The sequence below is a fragment of the Tiliqua scincoides genome, chromosome 3, assembly GCF_035046505.1.
Source record: "Tiliqua scincoides isolate rTilSci1 chromosome 3, rTilSci1.hap2, whole genome shotgun sequence".
NCBI classification, from domain to species: Eukaryota; Metazoa; Chordata; class Lepidosauria; order Squamata; family Scincidae; genus Tiliqua; species Tiliqua scincoides.
Genome location: NC_089823.1, coordinates 39,904,949 through 39,925,664, shown reverse-complemented (window position 1 = coordinate 39,925,664; position 20,716 = coordinate 39,904,949). Strand labels below are relative to the sequence as shown.

The 20,716-nt window shown below is 43.2% G+C and overlaps 1 protein-coding gene across 1 annotated transcript in view; it reads left to right on the top strand.

Annotated features, from left to right (window-relative positions):
• Positions 1 to 265: 265 nt before the first annotated feature.
• Positions 266 to 20,716, top strand: part of MYH15 (myosin heavy chain 15) — a 108,546-nt gene continuing 88,095 nt past the window's right edge. The window contains exons 1-7 of the mRNA XM_066622592.1: positions 266 to 411; positions 3,853 to 3,956; positions 8,267 to 8,410; positions 12,971 to 13,127; positions 17,006 to 17,033; positions 18,832 to 18,925; positions 20,137 to 20,157. Coding sequence (XP_066478689.1) covers positions 321 to 411; positions 3,853 to 3,956; positions 8,267 to 8,410; positions 12,971 to 13,127; positions 17,006 to 17,033; positions 18,832 to 18,925; positions 20,137 to 20,157 — 639 coding nt within the window. The 5' untranslated portion in view covers positions 266 to 320. The remainder of the gene's footprint in view (positions 412 to 3,852; positions 3,957 to 8,266; positions 8,411 to 12,970; positions 13,128 to 17,005; positions 17,034 to 18,831; positions 18,926 to 20,136; positions 20,158 to 20,716) is intronic.

The following is a 20,716-nucleotide window of genomic DNA, read 5'->3' as shown; positions in this document are numbered from 1 at the left end:
CTCTTGATATTTGGGATTTACAAAAGGATTTACAAAAATGCATAAAAATGCATCAAAACAATAATGCACCACTCACATTAATAAGAAAATACAACGCAAATAAAACAATGCAATGGCAATAGGAATGGAGACACATTTACGAAACTCTTTAAAAAGCACAAGCACCAACAGCTGAAAAATCCCCAACCCAACAGATGCCATGTGAAAATGTCTTCTATCTCTCTTATGTTGGACAGCTGTATACTTTGTAATTCTTTTGTTACAGGCTAGCTTGCTTTATCTTTCTTTTCGGAGTACGACCCTTCAGCTTACTTGCCAAGATGATGGACATGTCGGAATTTGGGGAAGCTGCCCCCTTCCTCCGAAAAAGTGAGAAGGAGATTATGATGTTGCAGACGGTGGCCTTTGATGGTAAGCACAGGATCTGAATTCTGCTGCCAATCAGCTTGAATGAATTGGTAGATTGGATACATACTTTGATGGCATGCGATGAGATATTCTGTTGTTACAGGGCACTGAATCTTCATGGCCTTCTATTTAGCCTGGTGCCACTGATCTGACCAGCTGGGATTCTATTTGTAGCTGAACGATTAAACAGTGCCATAATTTGAATATCTATTTGGCTGGCTTTCTGCTTCACTTGGCAAAATCACTTTTCCCTGTTGCTTTTGTGATGATTGTACGGCCAGATTGAGCAAGAAAGGTCATAACGCTGTGGCAGTTTGCGTCATTGCAACATTGTTAGTGATGTTCTATGAGGATAAAAAGCAATTGTGTTATACTCAGCATAGCAGATATCAGCCTGCTCAGAGAGTGCATTAAGGACATCTGCCACACATGTTCTTAATAGAAGGCTGGCCCATGAACTGTTGTGCCCATCCTTGTACAGTACCTTGCTATGCCAAATGTCAAAACCCCTGCCTTCAACACTCCTCTTCCTGCTCCCTGAACTGGAAAGAAGAGGGGAGTGCAGGAGAAGAGAGAGGTGATCTAGAGCGAAATACTCTAGTTCACCCCTCTCTTTTACACTTCCTGTTCCTGTTCCTCTCTTCTTTTTCAAATTCAGGAAGTCTCTGGGGAATATGCTAACTATGACTTATTCATTTACCTTGCAGACACATAGGCAACTGTCACAGGATGTTTGAAAAACATAACTAGGGGCGCAAAACTAACTACGCCCTAGAACATAAGAACATAAGAACAGCCCCACTGGATCAGGCCATAGGCCCATCTAGTCCAGCTTCCTGTATCTCACAGCGGCCCACCAAATGCCCCAGGGAGCACACCAGATAACAAGAGACCTCATCCTGTTGCCCTCCCTTGCATCTGGCATTCTGACATAGCCCATTTCTAAAATCAGGAGGTTGCACATACACATCATGGCTTTTAAGCCATAATGGCTTTTTCTCCAGAAACTTGTCCAATCCCCTTTTAAAGGCACCTAGATGCCGTCACCACATCCTGCAGCAAGGAGTTCCACAGACCGACCACACGCTGAGTAAAAAATATTTTCTTTCGTCTGTCCTAACCCTTCCAACACTCAATTTTAGTGGATGTCCCCTGGTTCTGGTGTTATGTGAGAGTGTAAAGAGCATCTCCCTATCCACTCTGTCCATCCCCTGCATAATTTTGTATGTCTCAATCATGTCCCCCCTCAGGCGTCTCTTTTCTAGGCTGAAGAGGCCCAAACGCCGTAGCCTTTTTGTCGTTTTTGAGATGTGGCAACCAGAACTGGACACAATACTCCAGGTGTGGCCTTACCATAGATTTGTACAACGGCATTATAATATTAGCCGTTTTGTTCTCAATACCTTTTCTAATGAGCCCAAGCATAGAATTGGCCTTCTTTACTGCCACCGCACATTGGGTTGACACTTTCATCGACCTGTCCCTTGCGTCGGCCCAGGAGGGTCGCAAACATGCCGTAAAGCACATTTGTGTCTCCTTGGGAGTTGGCTGGGATGGTGCAGGGACGCGCACTGGCCCATGGAGGCTGCATCCAGCCTCCACACCAAGTTCGGGAGGGAAGGTTGCGTCAGATGGGGAGGGCGGGGGGAGGGCAGTCCTGGAGGCAGGTGGGGAGCGGGAGGCGGGGCTGGGACATGGCAGTTATGCCAGATCCCAACCCCATTCCCTGAGCAGCACGGAGTGGCTTCAAGCTGCTCCATTCTCCTCAGACTTGTGCCACCTCCTGAGAAGACCCATTGGGGCCATGGTGGCTTACCTGGGGGTAAGGGGAAGAGTTTCCCCTTGTCTCCAGCTGAACCACTTTTGGCCCCAATCTTGTGCTGGATACAGCGCAGGCCTCCTGGCCTGCCTGTTCCAGCACAAGATAGGATTGCACTGCAAGTCTCTTACAATGGGTAGGTTATGTGTTTTTAGGAATCAGAAGAAATAAAGTTTAGCAGTCTGGTGGCAAGTCCCAACTAGCTGCAGCCAGAAAGACCTAATAAAATTGTTGTGAATGTGATGCCAGGCCTTCTTGAACATTCAAAATGGTGTCATCTGTGGCTCATAAGATGCAACACATCTTTATTGTATAAAGTGAAATCTACATTGTAAGTGCATCCAAAGAGAATAATCTGCCCTATGGCACAGTGGGTTTGGCATTGATATATGATGTGCACATTTCCTGCTCTTAATATCACTATTTCTTTGTTTGGATCTAGTGATTTGTGCAATTTGGAAGGTCCCAGAGGTGGGATCAGCGGTAGCAGTGCAAGCTGTGTCCCAACCCCCTCCCCAGACCTGATCTGTCTTCCTGGGTCAATGCAGAATTGTGCCAGTGATTGAGCTGGTGCAGGTCTGAGTTTATCTATAGTGGCTGTTGGGGCTTACCCAGGGGCAAAGAGGCAAATGTCCCCTTATCCTGAGGAGACCTCCAGGAGCTGAAAATCCCCTGTGGGATATAGCAGTAGCTGTACCAGCGCTGCTGCATTGCTTTGTGGGAATTTGGCTGCCTAATATCATGAAGATCTTCGAGCAGACCTTCTCAAACTTTTAGCAGCAGAACCCACTTTATAGAATGACAATTTGTCAGGACCCGCTGGAAGTTATGTCATTAACCTGGAAGTGATGTCATGGCCAGAAGTGACATCATCAAGCAGAAAATTTTTTAACACCGCAATATGACCAAATCAAAACACAAATCAATCAATTAAGTAAATTAAACATTTACAATAAATTTAAAAAATTATTTAAAATAAAGAAGAGCTCTCCTAACCCTCCTAAGAAGTTGCTGATTTGTTTTTGTTTTTAAATTCCCAACCATCCCAAAGGCTGCAGTCCTGTACACACTTACCCAGGAGTAAGTCCTACTGATTATCATTGTTAAAAGTATATACATAGTAGCCTGTGCTATATACATATACAAGTATAGATCTGTAACATTTCCCCAAATGCAGTCACATACCATAGTAGCTTCAAGCCTAATATATTAAAAATAAAATACACACTGAAGTGAATGGGGACCCACCTGAGATTAGCTTTCATCCCACCTAGTGGATCCCGACCCATAGTTTGAGCAACACTGTCTAGAGCACAGGAAGGCTCGAGGCTGCTGTACAACTTGTTGCGTCATTCAGCTTAATGCCAGGCTTCAGGGATGGTATCAGGTGTTATCTGGTCGGTTGGGACCAACAGATGACCCAACCAGCCAGGCTATTCCATGAATTACCCAGTACCAGTGGCTGCAGTCAGTGTGCACGGTGGCCATGAGAATTCTACTTCCGCTGTGCCTTAATATTGGTAAATTAATATTTTTACCAAAAATGATGTTTTGTTTTGTTTTTCCTCAATATTTTGTATCTACATGGGTTGGCATACTGCTGAAGGACTAATTCTGTTTCACAGGGAAGAAGAAATGCTGGATTCCTGATGAAAAGAAAGCATATATTGATGCAGAGATTCTTGAGAGCGTTGGTGGCAAAGTCACTGTTGAGACTTCAGATGGGAAGGTAAGGAGCCTCCACCCTGGTTGATTAGTCACCAGAACAAAATATATTAGACATAATGAGGGCAAAGGAGCAGGTTGTGCTGCATACAAATTTTGACCAGAAACAGTGGAAAGAAAATAAGCAGTCGAGTAGCTAAAGGGGGTACAAACCACTAAGTTTTTCAGGGAGCCTCACCGCGCCATGCAAGCGGCCCCTCTCCCTTCCCTTCAGAGCCATTCCGGGCCACTAGAGCAAAATGGAGGCATACGCAACAGGGCACAGGACTGGGAAGGTCCACCACTGCCCAAGACATCACTTTTCATAATAATCGGAGTTGATTCATCTACATGATCCACTTGGAGGTCTTGATTCACACAAGTGGCTTGCCCTCAGGATCCAAGACGACTGTGACTTCTGCAAATTCTCTCATGTACACCTGGTGCGTTTAGGATACCCTGTGAGTGTAATCATGTCTATATAGGCACTACCAAAAACCAGACTTGCAGAACATGAGAGGCACTGCCGTTTAATGCACCTAGATCAATCAGCAACAGCACAGTGTACAATAGAAACAGGTCATCAAATGAATTTCAAAGCCACACAGGTTCTTTCCAGTAATAGATTTTATTTCCCAAGGCTTTACAGAGAAGCTATCAAAATACTTAAACATCCCCAAAACATCGACAGAAAAGAAGAGGCTCTACATATTAGCAACACCTGGCTTCCAGCCCTAAAAAGAACAGACATTAAAGAGCTTTGTAAGGAAGAAGTTTCTAGCAGAGATTAGATTTCTACTGTGATTAGGCTGAGTTTGCTTTAAGCATGCAGCAGTAAAATGGAACTCTAAGCACCTGGAGGGTACAGGTTTTTTTAACTGCTGTTTCTGGCTTGTTCTCTACCAACATGTCCTGTCTAGGCATGTTTTCCCTAATGAAATTCTGAAAAAACAGAACATTGGACTTTTTTTAACAACATGGATTCTAATTCTTTGACACAACTATGATCTCACCTGAATAAATATATGTCAAATTGCTGGATTAAAATAGATTATTTTTCAGTTAGAAATAATACCGTGGATGCATCTGCTGAGTGTATCACCTATATCACCTACCTAGTGCACTTTTAAAATGTTTGAAAAGCAAAGGAACTTTTACTGAAAAATATTTAGGAAGACTCCTTCTACCCTCCAGGACTGACCTTACTCCATAAGAAAGTCCAATCTTTAGGGCTTTCCTTGGATTTGCTGGTCATGATGCCATGGACAATAGAGTTTAAGACCCTTCACACCCAGATATGGGATATTGAAAAACAAGAGCTCCTAGCCAATGCCAAAAAAACTTGTTCCCCACTTTACTTTGGATAATCTTAGGCAGCTGATTTCAGCTGTAATTACTTAACCTTCTTAACGAATCCGCAAGAACTTAGAGTGTTCTCCCTAGCTAGATTTAATGCTTACCCCTCAAATGAGATAAAAGGTAGGTTGAATGCTAAACAATCCAAAGCTTGTCACTGTGGTTCAGGTTCCTTGGAGACAGCCCCCCATATCTTACTAAACTGTGCCTGTTATTCTGACTTATGGAGCCGGTACTTACTCCCCCTTCTTGTGTCACTTAATGGATCTGAAATTGACATTGTCAGACAGTTACTAATTGGCAGGAATGCGGTTGTATCAACCAACGTGGCTAAATTTCTTTATCATATTTATACAAGAATTGTTTCCGGAACCTGAGTATAATCAAAGTATGATGTGGATGTATGATTTAGAAATGGGCTATGTCAGAATGCCAGATGCAAGGGAGGGCACCAGGTTGAGGTCTCTTGTTATCTGGTGTGCTCCCTGGAGCATTTGGTGGGCCGCTGTGAGATACAGGAAGCTGGACTAGATGGGCCTATGGCCTGATCCAGTGGGGCTGTTCTTATAATTTCTCAGACCAATATTTGGGTTTCACTGTCTATACCAATAAAGGTTTTAATTTGACTTTTAAAATGTTTAAAATTAATAAAAATGAGAACTTGGAATGAGAACTTGGAATAAAAACACAGAACACCACTTTCTGCCTTTCAAATCATGAAATCTGTTGAAAAAATAAAACCATTTTCAAACACCCCCAGCTATTACCTATAATCTGGAGGAAGAGAGAGATGTACAGAGACTCCAATAACCTAGCATCAGCATGGGGGTGTCAGTTAAGTCATCATCCACCAAGTCCTGAAAAATCATTCTAAATCAGCATTTCTCAACCAGTGGTATTTGTACCACTAATGGTACTTGAGGTGGTGTCTGGTAGTACATATGGGACCCCCCAACCCCCACTGTCTGGCAATGAGACCAGCAATGCAATGCAACAAGCAGAAGTAGGCAACTCAGTTCAGCAGGAGGTCTGGTCTAGAGGGTTGAGCCTCCATTTGCTTGAAGATAACATCCGAAGGTCACCAGTTCGAGGCCACCGGCACCGTGCGACCTTGAAGCAGCTGATGAGCTGAGCCGAGCTATTTCCATCTGCTCTGAGTGTGGGAGGATGGAGGCCAGAATGCGTGGCCAGATCAAGAAAGAAACATCTGATTGTTGTGGTTTCTTGAAATAATAATAATAATAAATAAAACTTTATTTTTATCCCGCCCTTCTCCCTAACGGGACCCAGGGCGGCTAACAACATATTAAAAAACAATAGAATTTAAAAAACATTAATACAAACAGATAAAAACATTTAAAAACACACTACAGGGCCATAAAAACAGTAGTCAGATTAAAAGAGTAAAAGAGCAGATCACCGAGGAATCAAGCCTGTAAAACTAAAAGATGTATAAAAAGTTAAGAAGGCCAGAAATCAGAAGGCTTGTTTAAACAACAGTGTTTTCAGGCCTCGCCGAAAGCTCTCAAGAGAGGGAGCCATTCTCAAGTCAAGGGGAAGGGAGTTCCATAATGTTGGTGCCACTACCGAGAAGGCCCTATTTCTTGCAGCCACCCCCCGGACCTCCTTGGGTGGCGGCACTTGCAAAAAGGCCTTCTCTGATGACCTGAGATGGCGAGCCGGATTGTACGGGAGTAGGTGGTCTCTAAGATATCCTGGCCCAGAGCAGTATAGGGCTTTAAAGGTCAAAACCAGCACCTTGAATTGGGCCCGGAAACGAATGGGCAGCCAATGCAGCCCCCGGAGAAGCGGGCTGACAGAGTCAAACCACCTGGCTCCGGTGACCACACGGGCCGCCGCATTCTGTACTAATTGTAGTTTCCGAACCGTCTTCAGGGGCAGCCCCACATAGAGCGTGTTACAGTAATCTAACCTCGATGTCACCGTGGCATGGATCACCGTGGCCAGGTCTGCACGATCCAAGTACGGTCGCAGCTGGCGCACCAGCCGAAGCTGAGCAAAGGCCCCCCTAGCCACAGCCGCCACCTGGGAATCCAGGAGCAGCTGCGAATCCAGGAGGACCCCCAAGCTGCGAACCTGCTCCTTCAGAGGGAGTGCAACCCCATTCAGAGCAAGTCGATAATCCAGCACCTGCATCGAGGATTTCCGAACCAGGAGAGCCTCTGTCTTATCCGGATTTAATTTCAGCTTGTTAGCCCCCATCCAGATCCTCACTGCTTCCAGACAGCGCTCCAGGCCCTCAACCGCCACCTTGGAGTCTGGAGGAAAGGAGAGATAGAGCCTTTCAAATTGTAAAAATCCCTACGGAGATTTAAATTGCCTGCCCATGTAAACCGCCTTGAATAAAGTCTGAGGAGAAATCTGAGGACCTAGAAAGGCAGTATAGAAATACCTGTATTATTAGTATTAGTATTAGTATTAGTATTAGTATTAGTATTATGTGCTTTTTGTGCCCTCGAAAAACCCCTCTTCTCTGCCCCAAGCCTCATACCAATGTTTGTCACTTACCTGGCCTCCCAATCCAGAAGTAATTGGCAATGACATCATTGCCAGTTACTTCTGGTGGTACTTCCAATAGGTGGACCATGCAAAGTGGTACGGCTGGGGACAAATGTTGAGAAACACTGTTCTAAATTGTTTTCAGTTTCTCCTTGCTGGTGCCCAACAGCTATGTCAGTTCTTTTGAAGCCTTCAGTGTGCAGGCAAACAGAATGGGATTTAGCTTATAATTTCAGTTCTCAGTTTTGCCACCACATGTATCTCAGCATTCTTTAGCTGTCATTCTCTTGGCTCTCTGAAAACTATGGATACTACTGCTTACAACATAAGAGAAGTATTTTAACCTCCTTTCTTTTTGATATTTGATTCCCGCAAGGGCGTAGAATGTGTGCTGCCTGCTCATTTTCTCTAATAATGGCAGGTGGAAAGTCTGCAGTGATGGTGTTCTGTTTCTTGCAGACAGTCACAGTGAAGGAAGATGATGTTCAATCGATGAACCCTCCCAAGTTTGACATGATTGAAGACATGGCAATGCTGACTAACCTTAATGAGGCATCCGTGCTACACAACTTGAATAGACGCTACACGAACTGGATGATCTATGTAAGCTGGGTTACTCTTTGTCTTTACATGTGGAATGGATTGTGAACTGCAGCTATGCAAGAAAAGTGTCAATGTCTCTCACAACACAATTGTGTACATGCAGCAGGGAACCACATGCTCTTGTTCCCCCTTTGCAATGGCACCTGTCGCAAAAGGTGCTCTTACTGCATGTGACTTAGTGCGTTGCTGGCTGTGCTGGCAGAAGACCTGCATGTTCCTGCCCAGGTCATCATCCATTCCCCTGATCTCAGAGGCAGTAAGATGATGGGGGAGGCAAAAAGGGAGTACAGTGGGGGTGCAGAGCAGGGGTAGGGAGGAGCAAAATGGGGTGGGGAGAGGGCATGGATGGGTGGATTGGGTCCTAGGACGGGGACAGGATAGGCAGCAATGGTGCTGCTGATATCCCAACCACCTTCCTCAGCCCAATTCTGTGATGCAGGTCATTGTGCTCTTTACAGCAGCAACATAGCTGTCATAGGTCTGGGTAGACCTGTCTGCGGCACAGAGGCTTACCTCCAAGCAAAGGAATAATTGTTCCCTTACCTAGAGGAGACCTCTGCAACTGCCTCCCCCCAACAGGATGTAGTAGTCACTATTTTGGCAGTGATGCATCAACAGGGGTGAAAAGGATAGGATTAGGCCAGTAGTGAAAGAATTTCTTCCATACTCTGGACATGTTGGCCTTTAACTTGCTTTGGGTCTGTTTAGACAAATCTTACCAAACCAGCCCCTCTTCTCATGTTTAGGAGTAGGATTGCACAAGTCCTTCTTCTCGTTCTGGATTACATTCCATCTTTTCCCAACCACATAGGGGGTGGTTCAGTCAAAATGTCTCCCACAACTTTGGGAAAAGAATGGGGAACATGCACCAGAAGGAGCTATTAATATGATGTGACTGTGGTTCCTGCCTATGGCTTCAACTTCAATTACCTATGGAAGTTACATTGTCCTTACATTGTCTCAATAATGCTCTCTGCTAGGTATGGGCCAGGACTCAGATGACTTGGACTTGAATCACAAAAATTTTTTTAAAAAACTTTATTTTATTTTGTGCAACAAAAAGAAAAGAACGAAAACAAACCTGTGTTTTTTTACAGGTTTTTTACCACTCATATGGACTCAAGTCATACATATTAAAAAGACTTGAATAGACTTGTCAACACTAACTTTTGTGTGTGCTTGTGACTCTGTTTTCTGTGTGTGTGCTTGCTTGCTTTTCTTTTTCCCCACTTCTGGGGCTTGACTTGCTTTTCAGAAAGACTAGGACTCGATTCAAAATGACTTTTAAAATGGCTCTGAACGAGTTGTGACAACCATTCATTATGACTTGTGGATGACTCGAGTCAAAGGGGTGGAGACTCAGGACTTGACTCAAGTCTCGGCATGGTGGCTCTAGCAGATCCCTGCTCTCTGCCTCCTTATACATTCAGTTTACTCCCTCCCACTCTGAGTTTCTGTTAATGCATTCTACTCAGCAGTTGTCAAAATGGCAGTGATGGAGAAACCTATAGAAACAAGCTGACTATTCCTGGTGGAGCACTCTCACCTCAGGATAGCTAGATCTTCTATATTATCCTACTGTGTTATAAGGAGGATTTTGCCTCTCATTTGGTGTCAGGAGTGTGGTAAATTGATAATTTATATGACTTTTCTGTCAGTTTCTGAAACATAGATAAGTCACCATTCATGGATTTACTACAAATCCAAAGGCATATTCAGAAGAACTTTCTGGAGTGGTTGCCATTTGAAAATTCCCTCATTCATCACGCACAGTCTCTTCCTATATCATGGTTTTATAACATGTTTTGCCTACTAGGACTGAAAGGGGAATGAGAAGTATCTCTTTCACGCATCTGACTGAAATGATGGTCTCATTTTATACTACAAAGTACCAGCTTATTACCTTGCCTCTAGCAGAGCTGTTCCAAGTGTGTGTTTTTTCCTTTCCTTCTGCTGTAGGCAAATTAAAATTTTACCCTTCTGTCTTATCAAAAATAGAGCAATGTAACAATAACATTAAATCATCAAGAATGGAGTCAGGACACTTATCTCATTTTCAAATGTCTGTTACTTCTTTCCTATATCCCCTTTACAACCATCTATGCCAGGGGTGTCCAAACTTTTTGGCAGGAGGGCCACATCATTTCTCTGACACTGTGTCAGGGGCCAGGAAGAAAGGAGTTAATTTACATTTAAAATTTGAATAAATTTACATAAATGAATATATTAGATATGGAACTTATATGAATGAATGAAGGTCTCACAATAGCTCAAGGCCTATAAAAGACCTTGCAGAAAGCAAGGCCAGCCTTTCCTTCGCTGCCGCTGCTGCTTCATAGATGTGAAACAGCAAGAAGTGAAGGAAGCCCTTGGCCCGCAACTCATGTGAGAGGTTGAACAGTCGCCCTCACGCTGAGAGCAGTTGTGTTGGACCAGTATGGGCTCCAGCAAATCTCTGGAGGGCCAATCGCTCATTGGAGACTGGGGGCTCCTCGGGGGCCAGATTGGGAGTCCCCAAGGGCCGCAAATGGCCCCTGGGCCAGGGTTTGGGTACCCCTGATCTATCCCAAGGGTAATATTGGAAAGTGCCTTAGAATGCAGCAAATACAAAACCAGCCAACAATTGCTAAGTTGCCTATAAATGCCTCCTCTAAAAGTACAAGTAGTAGGTCTCTTCCCATAAACTTTGCATAGCTGAAGCCGATGCCCCTATAACTTCGGTACACTAAGGAGCTTGCTAGTTTGTTACTGTGGTTAGGCTAAACCTTGCCTTGCCACTAGGTTTTTCTGGTGAAATCTCAGAAGTTGGGGAGCTTATCCAAACTTCTGTGGACAATGGGCAGATTTTAGAGTGTTACATAGCTCCTTTCCCGTCCACAAACACAACAGAAGCAGTCTATGTTATGCATAATATACAAATATGAATATGATTCAAGAACTGGCTTTCCTTAATACAGTGCTTGGAGTCATCTTACTGCACAATTTGGGTACTTATAGCACTGAGTAGAGGTTTAACTTTGTTATACACAGATTTGACTCAACATGAATGCCCATTGCAAATGAGAAGGAATGTGCTGATCCCTGGAGAAGGGAAAAATGCAACTTTTTAAAATCATAGTTAAAAAAAAACAAACGGCTTTTCTTACTGTTGTAGAGAGACAGTCATGCAAGTGATCATGCCATTCTTCAGCTGAGTCAGGCAAAAGCAGGGGTTCTAATTGCCTCTGACTGCCTCTCTACTACAGTAAGAAAAGCTGTTTTGAACCACAATTGGTTTTATTTATTTAACACATTTTATGGTATCAGCAGGGAGTCCCAGAATCAAACCCCTGAAGATGCTGAGGCAAGACCCTATTCCAAATGGAGCAATGGAGGGGCAAGAAACCTGAAGTGGGTCTTTAAATCTATTTTCCCATTGATTTTTTATCCACAGATTTTTTTTTTTATCTGTGGATAACAAGGAACAACTTGTATATTCAACCCTGGCTGCAACAGAAGATGAGCTCCTGTCTTAGGCAATATCCATTCATTCAATTTATACTCCACTTTTCTCCTCCATGGGCACCCAAATATCTGTATCAAATAGCTTCATGCAGAATTTTGCTGAGGCAGATGAGTTGAGTCTGGATGCTGGAGAACTGTGTTCAAAATCTGCACAACAATTTTCACCTGTCCTGTTTGAAATAGACGGGAAGAGCTCCCAGCATGCTCCGCTGTTCATTTGAAACAGGATGGGTATGGAGAAAGGAAGCAGCACCAGCACTACAGTTGAGGCATTGGAGTTTCCTAAGCAGCCAGTGTGTGGGCAAGGACGTGGCAGTGGGCAGCAATGGCAGTGGTGCTGGAGGAAGAGGTGGGCTGCTTAGTGAGTAGGAAGAGACCTGTAGAGCCTACTGAAGTAGCTTGGTGGATAGTAAACCATAAGGGGGTGGCAGGCATTTGTGGGTTGTGGATCACCTGTCTTCAATGCGCTATTTCTCCCCAAGTTTTAGTCAGTGTCATGAGCATGCAAGCCCTGATTGTATTTACATCCTGCCTTCCTCCAAGGAATTAAATGCAGCTTCTGTAGAGTGCCCAGCTGATCTTCCAGCCAGGCATTGATCAGACCCAGATATGCAGCAAAGTTGGGGCATCATGTACCTCTGGACCATAAGCCTGGTCCAAACCAATTGATATTGCTTTTCCCTAATAAATGTAATCACTGCCAACTTGCAGGGGGTGATTGCTTTCTGAGGTGGACTGATGGAAGCAAGGAGGCTAGAAGATCTTCAGCTACTTCACATTTTTCCAGAAATGACTGGCTGTGACCAACACATCCCAACTGAAGTGTAATGCACGTTCCATTCTTGTCAATGGGATTTGCCTGCTTAGATATGTTAATCACTTTGTTCCTTGGTTTCCATGCCGAAGCACTTGAGTTTTGTAGGTTTTGTAAAAACTCTTTGATTATCTGATGCAATGGACTAGAGCTATTAACTGAGCAGCTGACATCAGAACAGTGGTCGATGTACTCCTTTTCTTGATTAAGTATCAAATCAATGCTCTGTTCTTGCTTTCCAGACTTACTCAGGCCTCTTTTGTGTGACTGTAAACCCTTACAAATGGCTTCCCGTCTACAAGACAGAAGTTGTTGGGGCTTATAAGGGCAAGAGGCGCTCAGAGGCTCCTCCTCATATCTTCTCCATTGCAGATAATGCATACCATGACATGTTGCGCAGTAAGTAGCTTTATTTGCTAATACATTTAGTATTTGGAGGTGTAGCTAAGGCATCTGATACCCAGGGTCAAACAAGATTTTGGAGCCTCCTTCACAATGAAATTAAATTTACGTAATTAAATAAATAATAAAATAGAAAGTGTGCCCCACTCATCCTCTTTTCCTCTTTGCAAGGCATGCCAGGCCCCTAGCCTTCCCCGCGATTCAGAACGCCTGTTGCTGTGGTCCCTCCCAGCAGCATGGAGCTTAGCATCTTAGCAATAACACTGCGTACAACTTATTTTGGCTTTCTGAAAAGGAACAGAATTTGTTAAACAAGAAAAATAAAACTGTGGGAAAACACATTTAACCATGACACCAACAGCAAAGATTCTGGAAACTGAAATCTGGAAACTGAAACTGAATCTCGAATCTGGAAACTGGAAGGTCTATGACCTATGACTAACTGCTCAAACTTAACTTACATTTGAGGTCATATCTTCTGAATTGCTGGCTGAAGAGTAGGTCAATCCATGCAGCATATGCTTGGCCTCCAGAACTCGGTCCAGTTATTTCTAGAAAAAAAGAGGAAGGTGTGAGAATAATTTTTATCCATTTTTAGTTTCTGCTGAGCACAACTCCATGATCCCAGACCAAGTGCTGTGAGGTCTCCATTGTTCACAGGGTACCACTTGCCAAGCAAATGTTTTTCCATTGACTTCAATGCCAAAGGCTAATTCTATGCACCTAATAGGCTGTAAACGTAAATCATTTCCTGGCAGTGAAGTGAATGGGTAGCCTTGATCTACCTGGAACACAGTGTGCCAGCAATTCCCAATCTTAATGGTATTGTGACTCACTTCATCTACCACAGTGGGTCACAACACTCCTGGTGGTACCAGGGAGCCTCTTCTTGGTCTCATTAGGTCGGCAACCCACTCTACTGGCCTCCCCTGGGCCTCAGAATAGCCCAAATAAATCTTCTAAAGTCACCTCGGGTTTTCAGAGGCAAACCACAACTTATCTCTGAAAACTGGAAGTGGCTTTTGGAGGCTTCTGTGGGCCATTCTGAAGCCTGCGGAGGTCAGTAGAGTGGGTTGCCTGCTAGGTGTGACCAAGGATAAGCCACCGGGACTATCCAATGCTTCTGGAATTGATCTGATTTGGATCCATTAGGACACAAGAGCAGATGGGAGGACCCAGCCTATGACCTACTTTGCATGGGCTCACAACCCAGCAGTGTGTCATGACCCATACTTTGGAAAAGGCTGCTGTATGCCATGACTTCCCCACCACCATCACACCACAAGAAGCCACTAGATCAGGGTGCTTGTCTTGACTGTTATTTTTCCTTTTAGGTGGAAGGGATCATACAGTAACAAACCATGTCTACAAAGAGGAGTAGAGCAAGCAAAACAATGATTGAAATATCAGAAATGTATATTTCAGTGGGAGAGAGGGAATGAGTAAAGCATTTTTTTTAACTCTCCCATTAAAATCAATATATATATATATAATAATACACTCATTTTACATTACTGGGAAGGTGTGTGGGAGTGATGCAGATCAGCAATAGCTACATGTTCCTTGTAACATCTAGTTAGGCATTTAGTGCAGCAATGTAATGTCAGAGAAATACCCTCATATAGATTGGGATGGCATATAAGGGACCTTATAATTGCTTACATAGCTAGAAAACCAATTTTATTCACAGATCAAAATCAGCATACTGATAAATCCTGAAATGCTGTATAGAACAAGTGTAGACACTGGATCAATAATGTAGCCTAATGTAAATATTTTCAGCAGCCAGAACAGACAGCCAGTTGATTCATTCAATAGTGATCATCGTAGATTTAAGCATATCAGATTTCTGCCATGAGAGGGCACTGGTGATGCATGCCTGATAGCTGGGAACACTAACACTTGCCTAGCTTTAAACATTATTCAATGTTACCAAGTAATTTGGGGAGTCTGTTTATTAATTTTAAAAGTCAAGCTCCACAGAATCCAATGGAGAATGTACAGTTTATAGCGCAAACATAATGTTTCAACCTATGGGACAAATTCCTGTTTTGTGAGTTTTGTTGGAGCAAGCTGAATTATAATAAAGGTTAAAATGTAAAAAAGCAAAGTGAAATCTATAATTATGCTTGGCATAGTAATATATTTTGTCTCCTAGATCCTTATAATTATACCATCTTTAAATGTGAGGTGCCTCCCCTTTAAGAAGCACAGCTATTGTAAATGGAAGTGTGAGAAAAACATGTTACCTAATTATTTCCATCCAAGTTTGTCTGGATCCCTTAAATCAGACTCACAGCCCAATCCTATAAGCCATTTACAACAGTGGATCTATCAATCCAGTATTGAGAGGGCAGGGAGCAAGCTAGAGGAGGTGAATTTTGGCATCAAAGGTGCACACCGGATCCAATCTTCAATTTTTCAACTCCCCCCCCCCCCTTGGACTTATAACTAAATAGCTGGCATGGGTCTGAGTAGAGCTACACATGATTCAATGGCCTACCAGGAGATAAGTTAAAAGTTTTTACTTATCTCTTGCTGGCCGACTGATTACCCCCCTCCCCAATAGAATGCAACACATGCTCCATTGACATGGCTGCATGCTTCCAAACAGGGAGTGAGATATATACATTTTAAAGGCAGCAGAATGCAACAAACCGACTGACTACTTACTACATGACTAAATTCTCAGGGTCCTGCTGTGCAGGATTGGTACTCAAAGAGACAAGGTGACCCACAGCACTCAAGTCACAGACCACCCCTCTAGACTCACTTCTCACAGTTGTATAGATAATGACCTTTTTGGTCCAGCCCAATCAAATAGTCTTAAATCTGTTGAGTCATGGTCTGCCTTTCTATGGCTACCCCAAAGATGTTCTAATTCTCTGGTATCAGGCATAGTTCCAAATAGATAGCACCTGGTCTCTGTCCTTGTAGCCCCATAAGGGGCCACCTGGTGGGTTTTTCCCATTGGGTTCACAGGGCAACTGTCCACACTGGTGTCTAAACTGTCAGTTTTATTCCTCTGATTGGACAGTCCTCTGACCTCTCCAACTCCTTCAAAGAGTTTCACACTTCCCTCCAATCTGGATCTTACAGGAAGGACATTTCTACTTCAGTACAACCTACATCTTACAGAAAGGACATCTCTCTTCAAAACACAGCATCCCTAGCATTCTTCTTCCCACATTTTCCCACTCGCTACTGAGAGGATGTAACAGAAGGAAGGGGGGAACCCACTCACCCTCCGTGACACAGGATTAGAATTCCTCCAATCTGAATATCTTTATTTTCCTGTGTTTTCCATGTCATAGAGTCTTTGATATGCTAATGCATTCCATCACATCAAAATCCGTCCTCTATTTGCTTCTTTGCTCACTGCATTCTTGTTTCCTTTGAAGAGTCCTGTCAGTTTCAAAAGTAGACATTGCTTTTTGCATTTTTTCCAAGAAATTGGACACGTTGAATCATTTCTAATTAATCTGCTTGAGACATCATGCAACCACTTTTGCAGTCACATCCATAGAAAGAATCCACATGAAACTGAGGCTGTAATCATATCCGCACTTACCTAGAAGTGAGCCCCATGGACTATAATGCTAATTACTTCTAAGCAGACAGGCATAGGATTGGGCTGGAGACCATGGAAAGGGTCCAATATAACTTGAGTTTGCAGTCCAATACATGTCCAGAATAGTCAGCTTCACTGAAGCATTTAGTAATATAACGAACAATAAATCTATCTTTGTGACAGTCCTTGAGTTTGCTTGGTTAGCTTTCTTGTTGATAGGCATGACACTGTTGGAGCAGCAAAACTATGATGCTTCTATAGGAAGTACTATTAACCTAGGAGTTCTTTTTCTTTTTTCTTGTAGATCGAGAGAACCAGTCAATGCTGATCACGTAAGTGACTCTTTTGAGATGCACACACCAGCAATGGTGAACTTTTCAAACTGGTTGCTGGTATGTTTAGCATGCAGAGCACATGAAACTGGTGGTATGTGATCCTAGTGCTGCTACCTGACAAAAGGCACTGTAGTTTTTCAATGCCAGATAGACTTTCTTTTTGCTAGAATCTATGCAATAGAGATTAATATTAAAGCATTCTCAAGGACAAATTCTTACAAATATGCACACTTGTACTATCAATAATTATATCACTTTCTTGATTGCAAAAGTCTCTTGCAAGTAGTCAGAGCAAATACAAATTATTATTTCCCTTGCAAATTTCAAAAGTCTCAATGTGATCTCATTTCTCTTTCTTCAGATCATTAATAATTGTATGCATGTCTTTCCTGATGTAGGCATTACTCTCTATCCACATCTAAAAGTATGAAGACACAGTTCCTTCTCTCCTTTGAGGCTATGATAGAATGGTGGAAAAAGAACAGTTACAAAAAAATACACTTAGCAAAGCATTCTTGGTTAAATAAGCTCAGAATTATCTATCTATCCAGACAGACAGACAGTCAGACAGACAGGCAATTAATTCTGAGCTTGTTTAACCAGGAATGCTGCGCTAAGCATATTTGTAACTTTTTTTTGGTATTTTTTATGTTTTTTACATTGTTAGCCACCTTGAGTCCCCTCTGGTGTAGGAGAATGGTTGGATAAAAATACTATAAATAAATGATTCCAATTCGTATGCTTCCTTTTATCAACAGTTTTCTTCAACTGTTTGTGATTTGATAAAAATAGCTTTCAAACGGTTCTTCCAAGTTAGGCCTGAAATGCACAGCAATAAGTGCACATGACAGAAAACAACAAATTATCCAAAGAAAATGTCACTGAGCACAGAATGTTCTTTTATTCTCTAACATTCCAAGTCTCATACACTGAAGTTATGCTGGCATTGAGAAAGTGAATTTTGCCCTTGGGGTGTTTTGAAATAGTCTGTGGAACTCCTTGTCAAGGGATGTGGTGATGGCATCTGGCCTAGATGCCTTTAAAATGGAATTGAACAGATTTCTGGAAGAAAACTCCCATCACAGTTTACAAGCCATAATGAGTATGTACAGTCTGAGATTAGCTGGTCGCTCCTTATGAGGGCTGGGTAGGAATTTTTTTCAGTCATCCGAATTGGCTGTTGATGGAAGTTTTTTCACCTATAATGAGTATGTACAGTCTGAGATTAGCTGGTCGCTCCTTATGAGGGCTGGGTAGGAATTTTTTTCAGTCATCCGAATTGGCTGTTGATGGAAGTTTTTTCGCCTACCCCTGACTGGGAAGGGAGGCAACACAAGTTTAGTAGGTTTCATGCATTAAAAAATTGGTCACTGTATTTAATAAAGTAGCACAAGTTAAACACAAGGGGTGTCTTCATTGGGGGCTGTCAGGTAAATAGAATGCCAGATGCAGAGGAGTGGCGGCGAGATGCAAGTATCTTGGGGTCTTGTGTGCTCCCTGAGGCATCTGGTGGGCTGCTGTGAGATACAGGAAGTTGGACTTGAGGGGCCCTGGGCCTGATCCAGCAGAGCTCTTCTTATGATCTTTTGAAGACTGTATGAAAGTTGTAGTTCCTTTACTAAGGATGTCATGTGTTTAAACACAGAAATAGAACAGGAAGGCATAGTTGTTGTTGGGTTGTCTTAAGGGTTGTCGGTCACCATTCATTTGAATATAATGAAAAAATTGCAAAGAGACAGGACTGATTACAATGACTAATGTGAGATGAATAGTACCATTTTATTTTTGCTTGTAGCGGAGAATCTGGTGCTGGCAAGACTGTGAACACGAAACGTGTCATTCAATACTTTGCCACTGTAGCAGCTCTCGGTGAACCTGGCAAAAAGAATGTAAGTGTTTGAATGACTATTGCCACCTTTCATTTAAACAATATCAGGCAACATCTGCAAGACAATCTGTGTCTGGACCATGGTCACCATTATTCAGCATGACTGTTATATGCATGGAAGCCTAAGGAGAAGCTGTAATGCTGATGACATAGAGACTGCAAATCTTTTCTCAGTGACTCTATGCATATCAATGTACCCCCCAGGGTTTCATGGGACAAAGAAGGTCCACTGCAGTTTCTTTCATCCTTTCAGATCATAGTAGTTTGCATAGTAACGAGTTGTAAGGTTTCAACTTCTAAGTCAGCACTGCCATCAGGCTGGCTTCAGGGTATAACTGCACTATGAATTTATATCAGTGTTATACTTGTTTAAGCCATTTCTGCCCAACATTGCATATACGCAACAGGGATCAAATGTGTATACCTATGGGCTGGGCAAAAATGGGTTAACTGTCATGGCTTCCTCCAAAGAATTCTGGAAATTGTAGTTTGGTGAGTGTATTGAGAACTTTCTCTTTGAAATCCCTAGCATTCCTCTCTGGATTACAGTTCCCAGAATTCTCTGAAGAGAGAATATGACTGTTAAATCTCTTGACGACCATGGTGCGAAAATGCTTTTGACTCCTAGAGACTGCCAATCTCGCACTTTCAAGCAGGCTTGGAGGTTGTTTGGCCCACACAGGAATGCAAGAACCTCCCTTAGGGAGGACTGGAGTGGCGGCAGGGCTTGGATGCATTTAACAGCCCGCCCCAGCTCCCTTCCTCTCTGCAATAGGCAGCACAAACTGTTAGTGTTGCATTAATAGCCATACCTATTTCTGAATCTACTACTAGTGGCACACATACTTTTGCACTGGTAGGGTTATACTTTGTTCTGTACAGCAGAACCAGGTAGACAGATTTCAAGTTTTTATGGTAGCAGTTATACAGAGTAGATCGATCATGAGAAGACTCCATATACCAGCACTAGTATGTTGGACTAGAGGCTGGAACTTCAGGGTTTGATTTTGGGTGTTATGCCTGCAGAATAGTAAGGATTAATAGTTTAATATTGATAGCATTGATCAAATGTTGGCAGTACACTCACAGAACAGGTACATGCTATGTGCACCCATATGGGTTATGGATGTGGACTGGGGAGGAGGGAGACTGAATTTGTCTTTCATTAGCACTAACACCTTTGTTTTTTGTTTTTAACTATTGCTTTGGTAGCAACCAGCCACCAAGACTGGGGTAAGCAGATGAATCCACTCTTCTTGACTTTATACTCTATGAGTTCTTTTGAATGCAGTGAATGCCACTCATAAGCCTATGTAAAACATCAGTTGTGCATGTCATATCTGTAAACTGAAACTAAGGGTGCAATCCAGAGGTGCCCATGGGCCAGTGCAAGTCCCTTTTGCCAGCCCAGGAGGGTAGCAAACATGCTATAAGGTACTTTTGCACCTCCTTGAGAAGAAGCTGGGCTGGCGCTCAGAGGAGCGCTGGCCTGCAGAGACTGACATAAGCTTCTGCATCTTCCTCACTGAGGCTTGCATCAGCCCAGATAGGCCAATGCAAGCCTCTGGGGTGGGCGGAGAGGAGGCAGGAGGGAAGTGTTCCTGGGCGGGCAGTGGGCGGCCCTGGGGGCTCCAAGTCGCTCTGCTCTTCTTGGACTCGTGCCACCTCAAGAGGTGGTGCAAGTCTGAGACCCTTAGTGGAAAGGGTGCCTTTCCCAGAGGTAAAGGGAAGAGTTTCCCCTTGCCTCTGACTGAGCCGCTTTTGGCCCCGATCCTGTACTGGAAACAGTGCA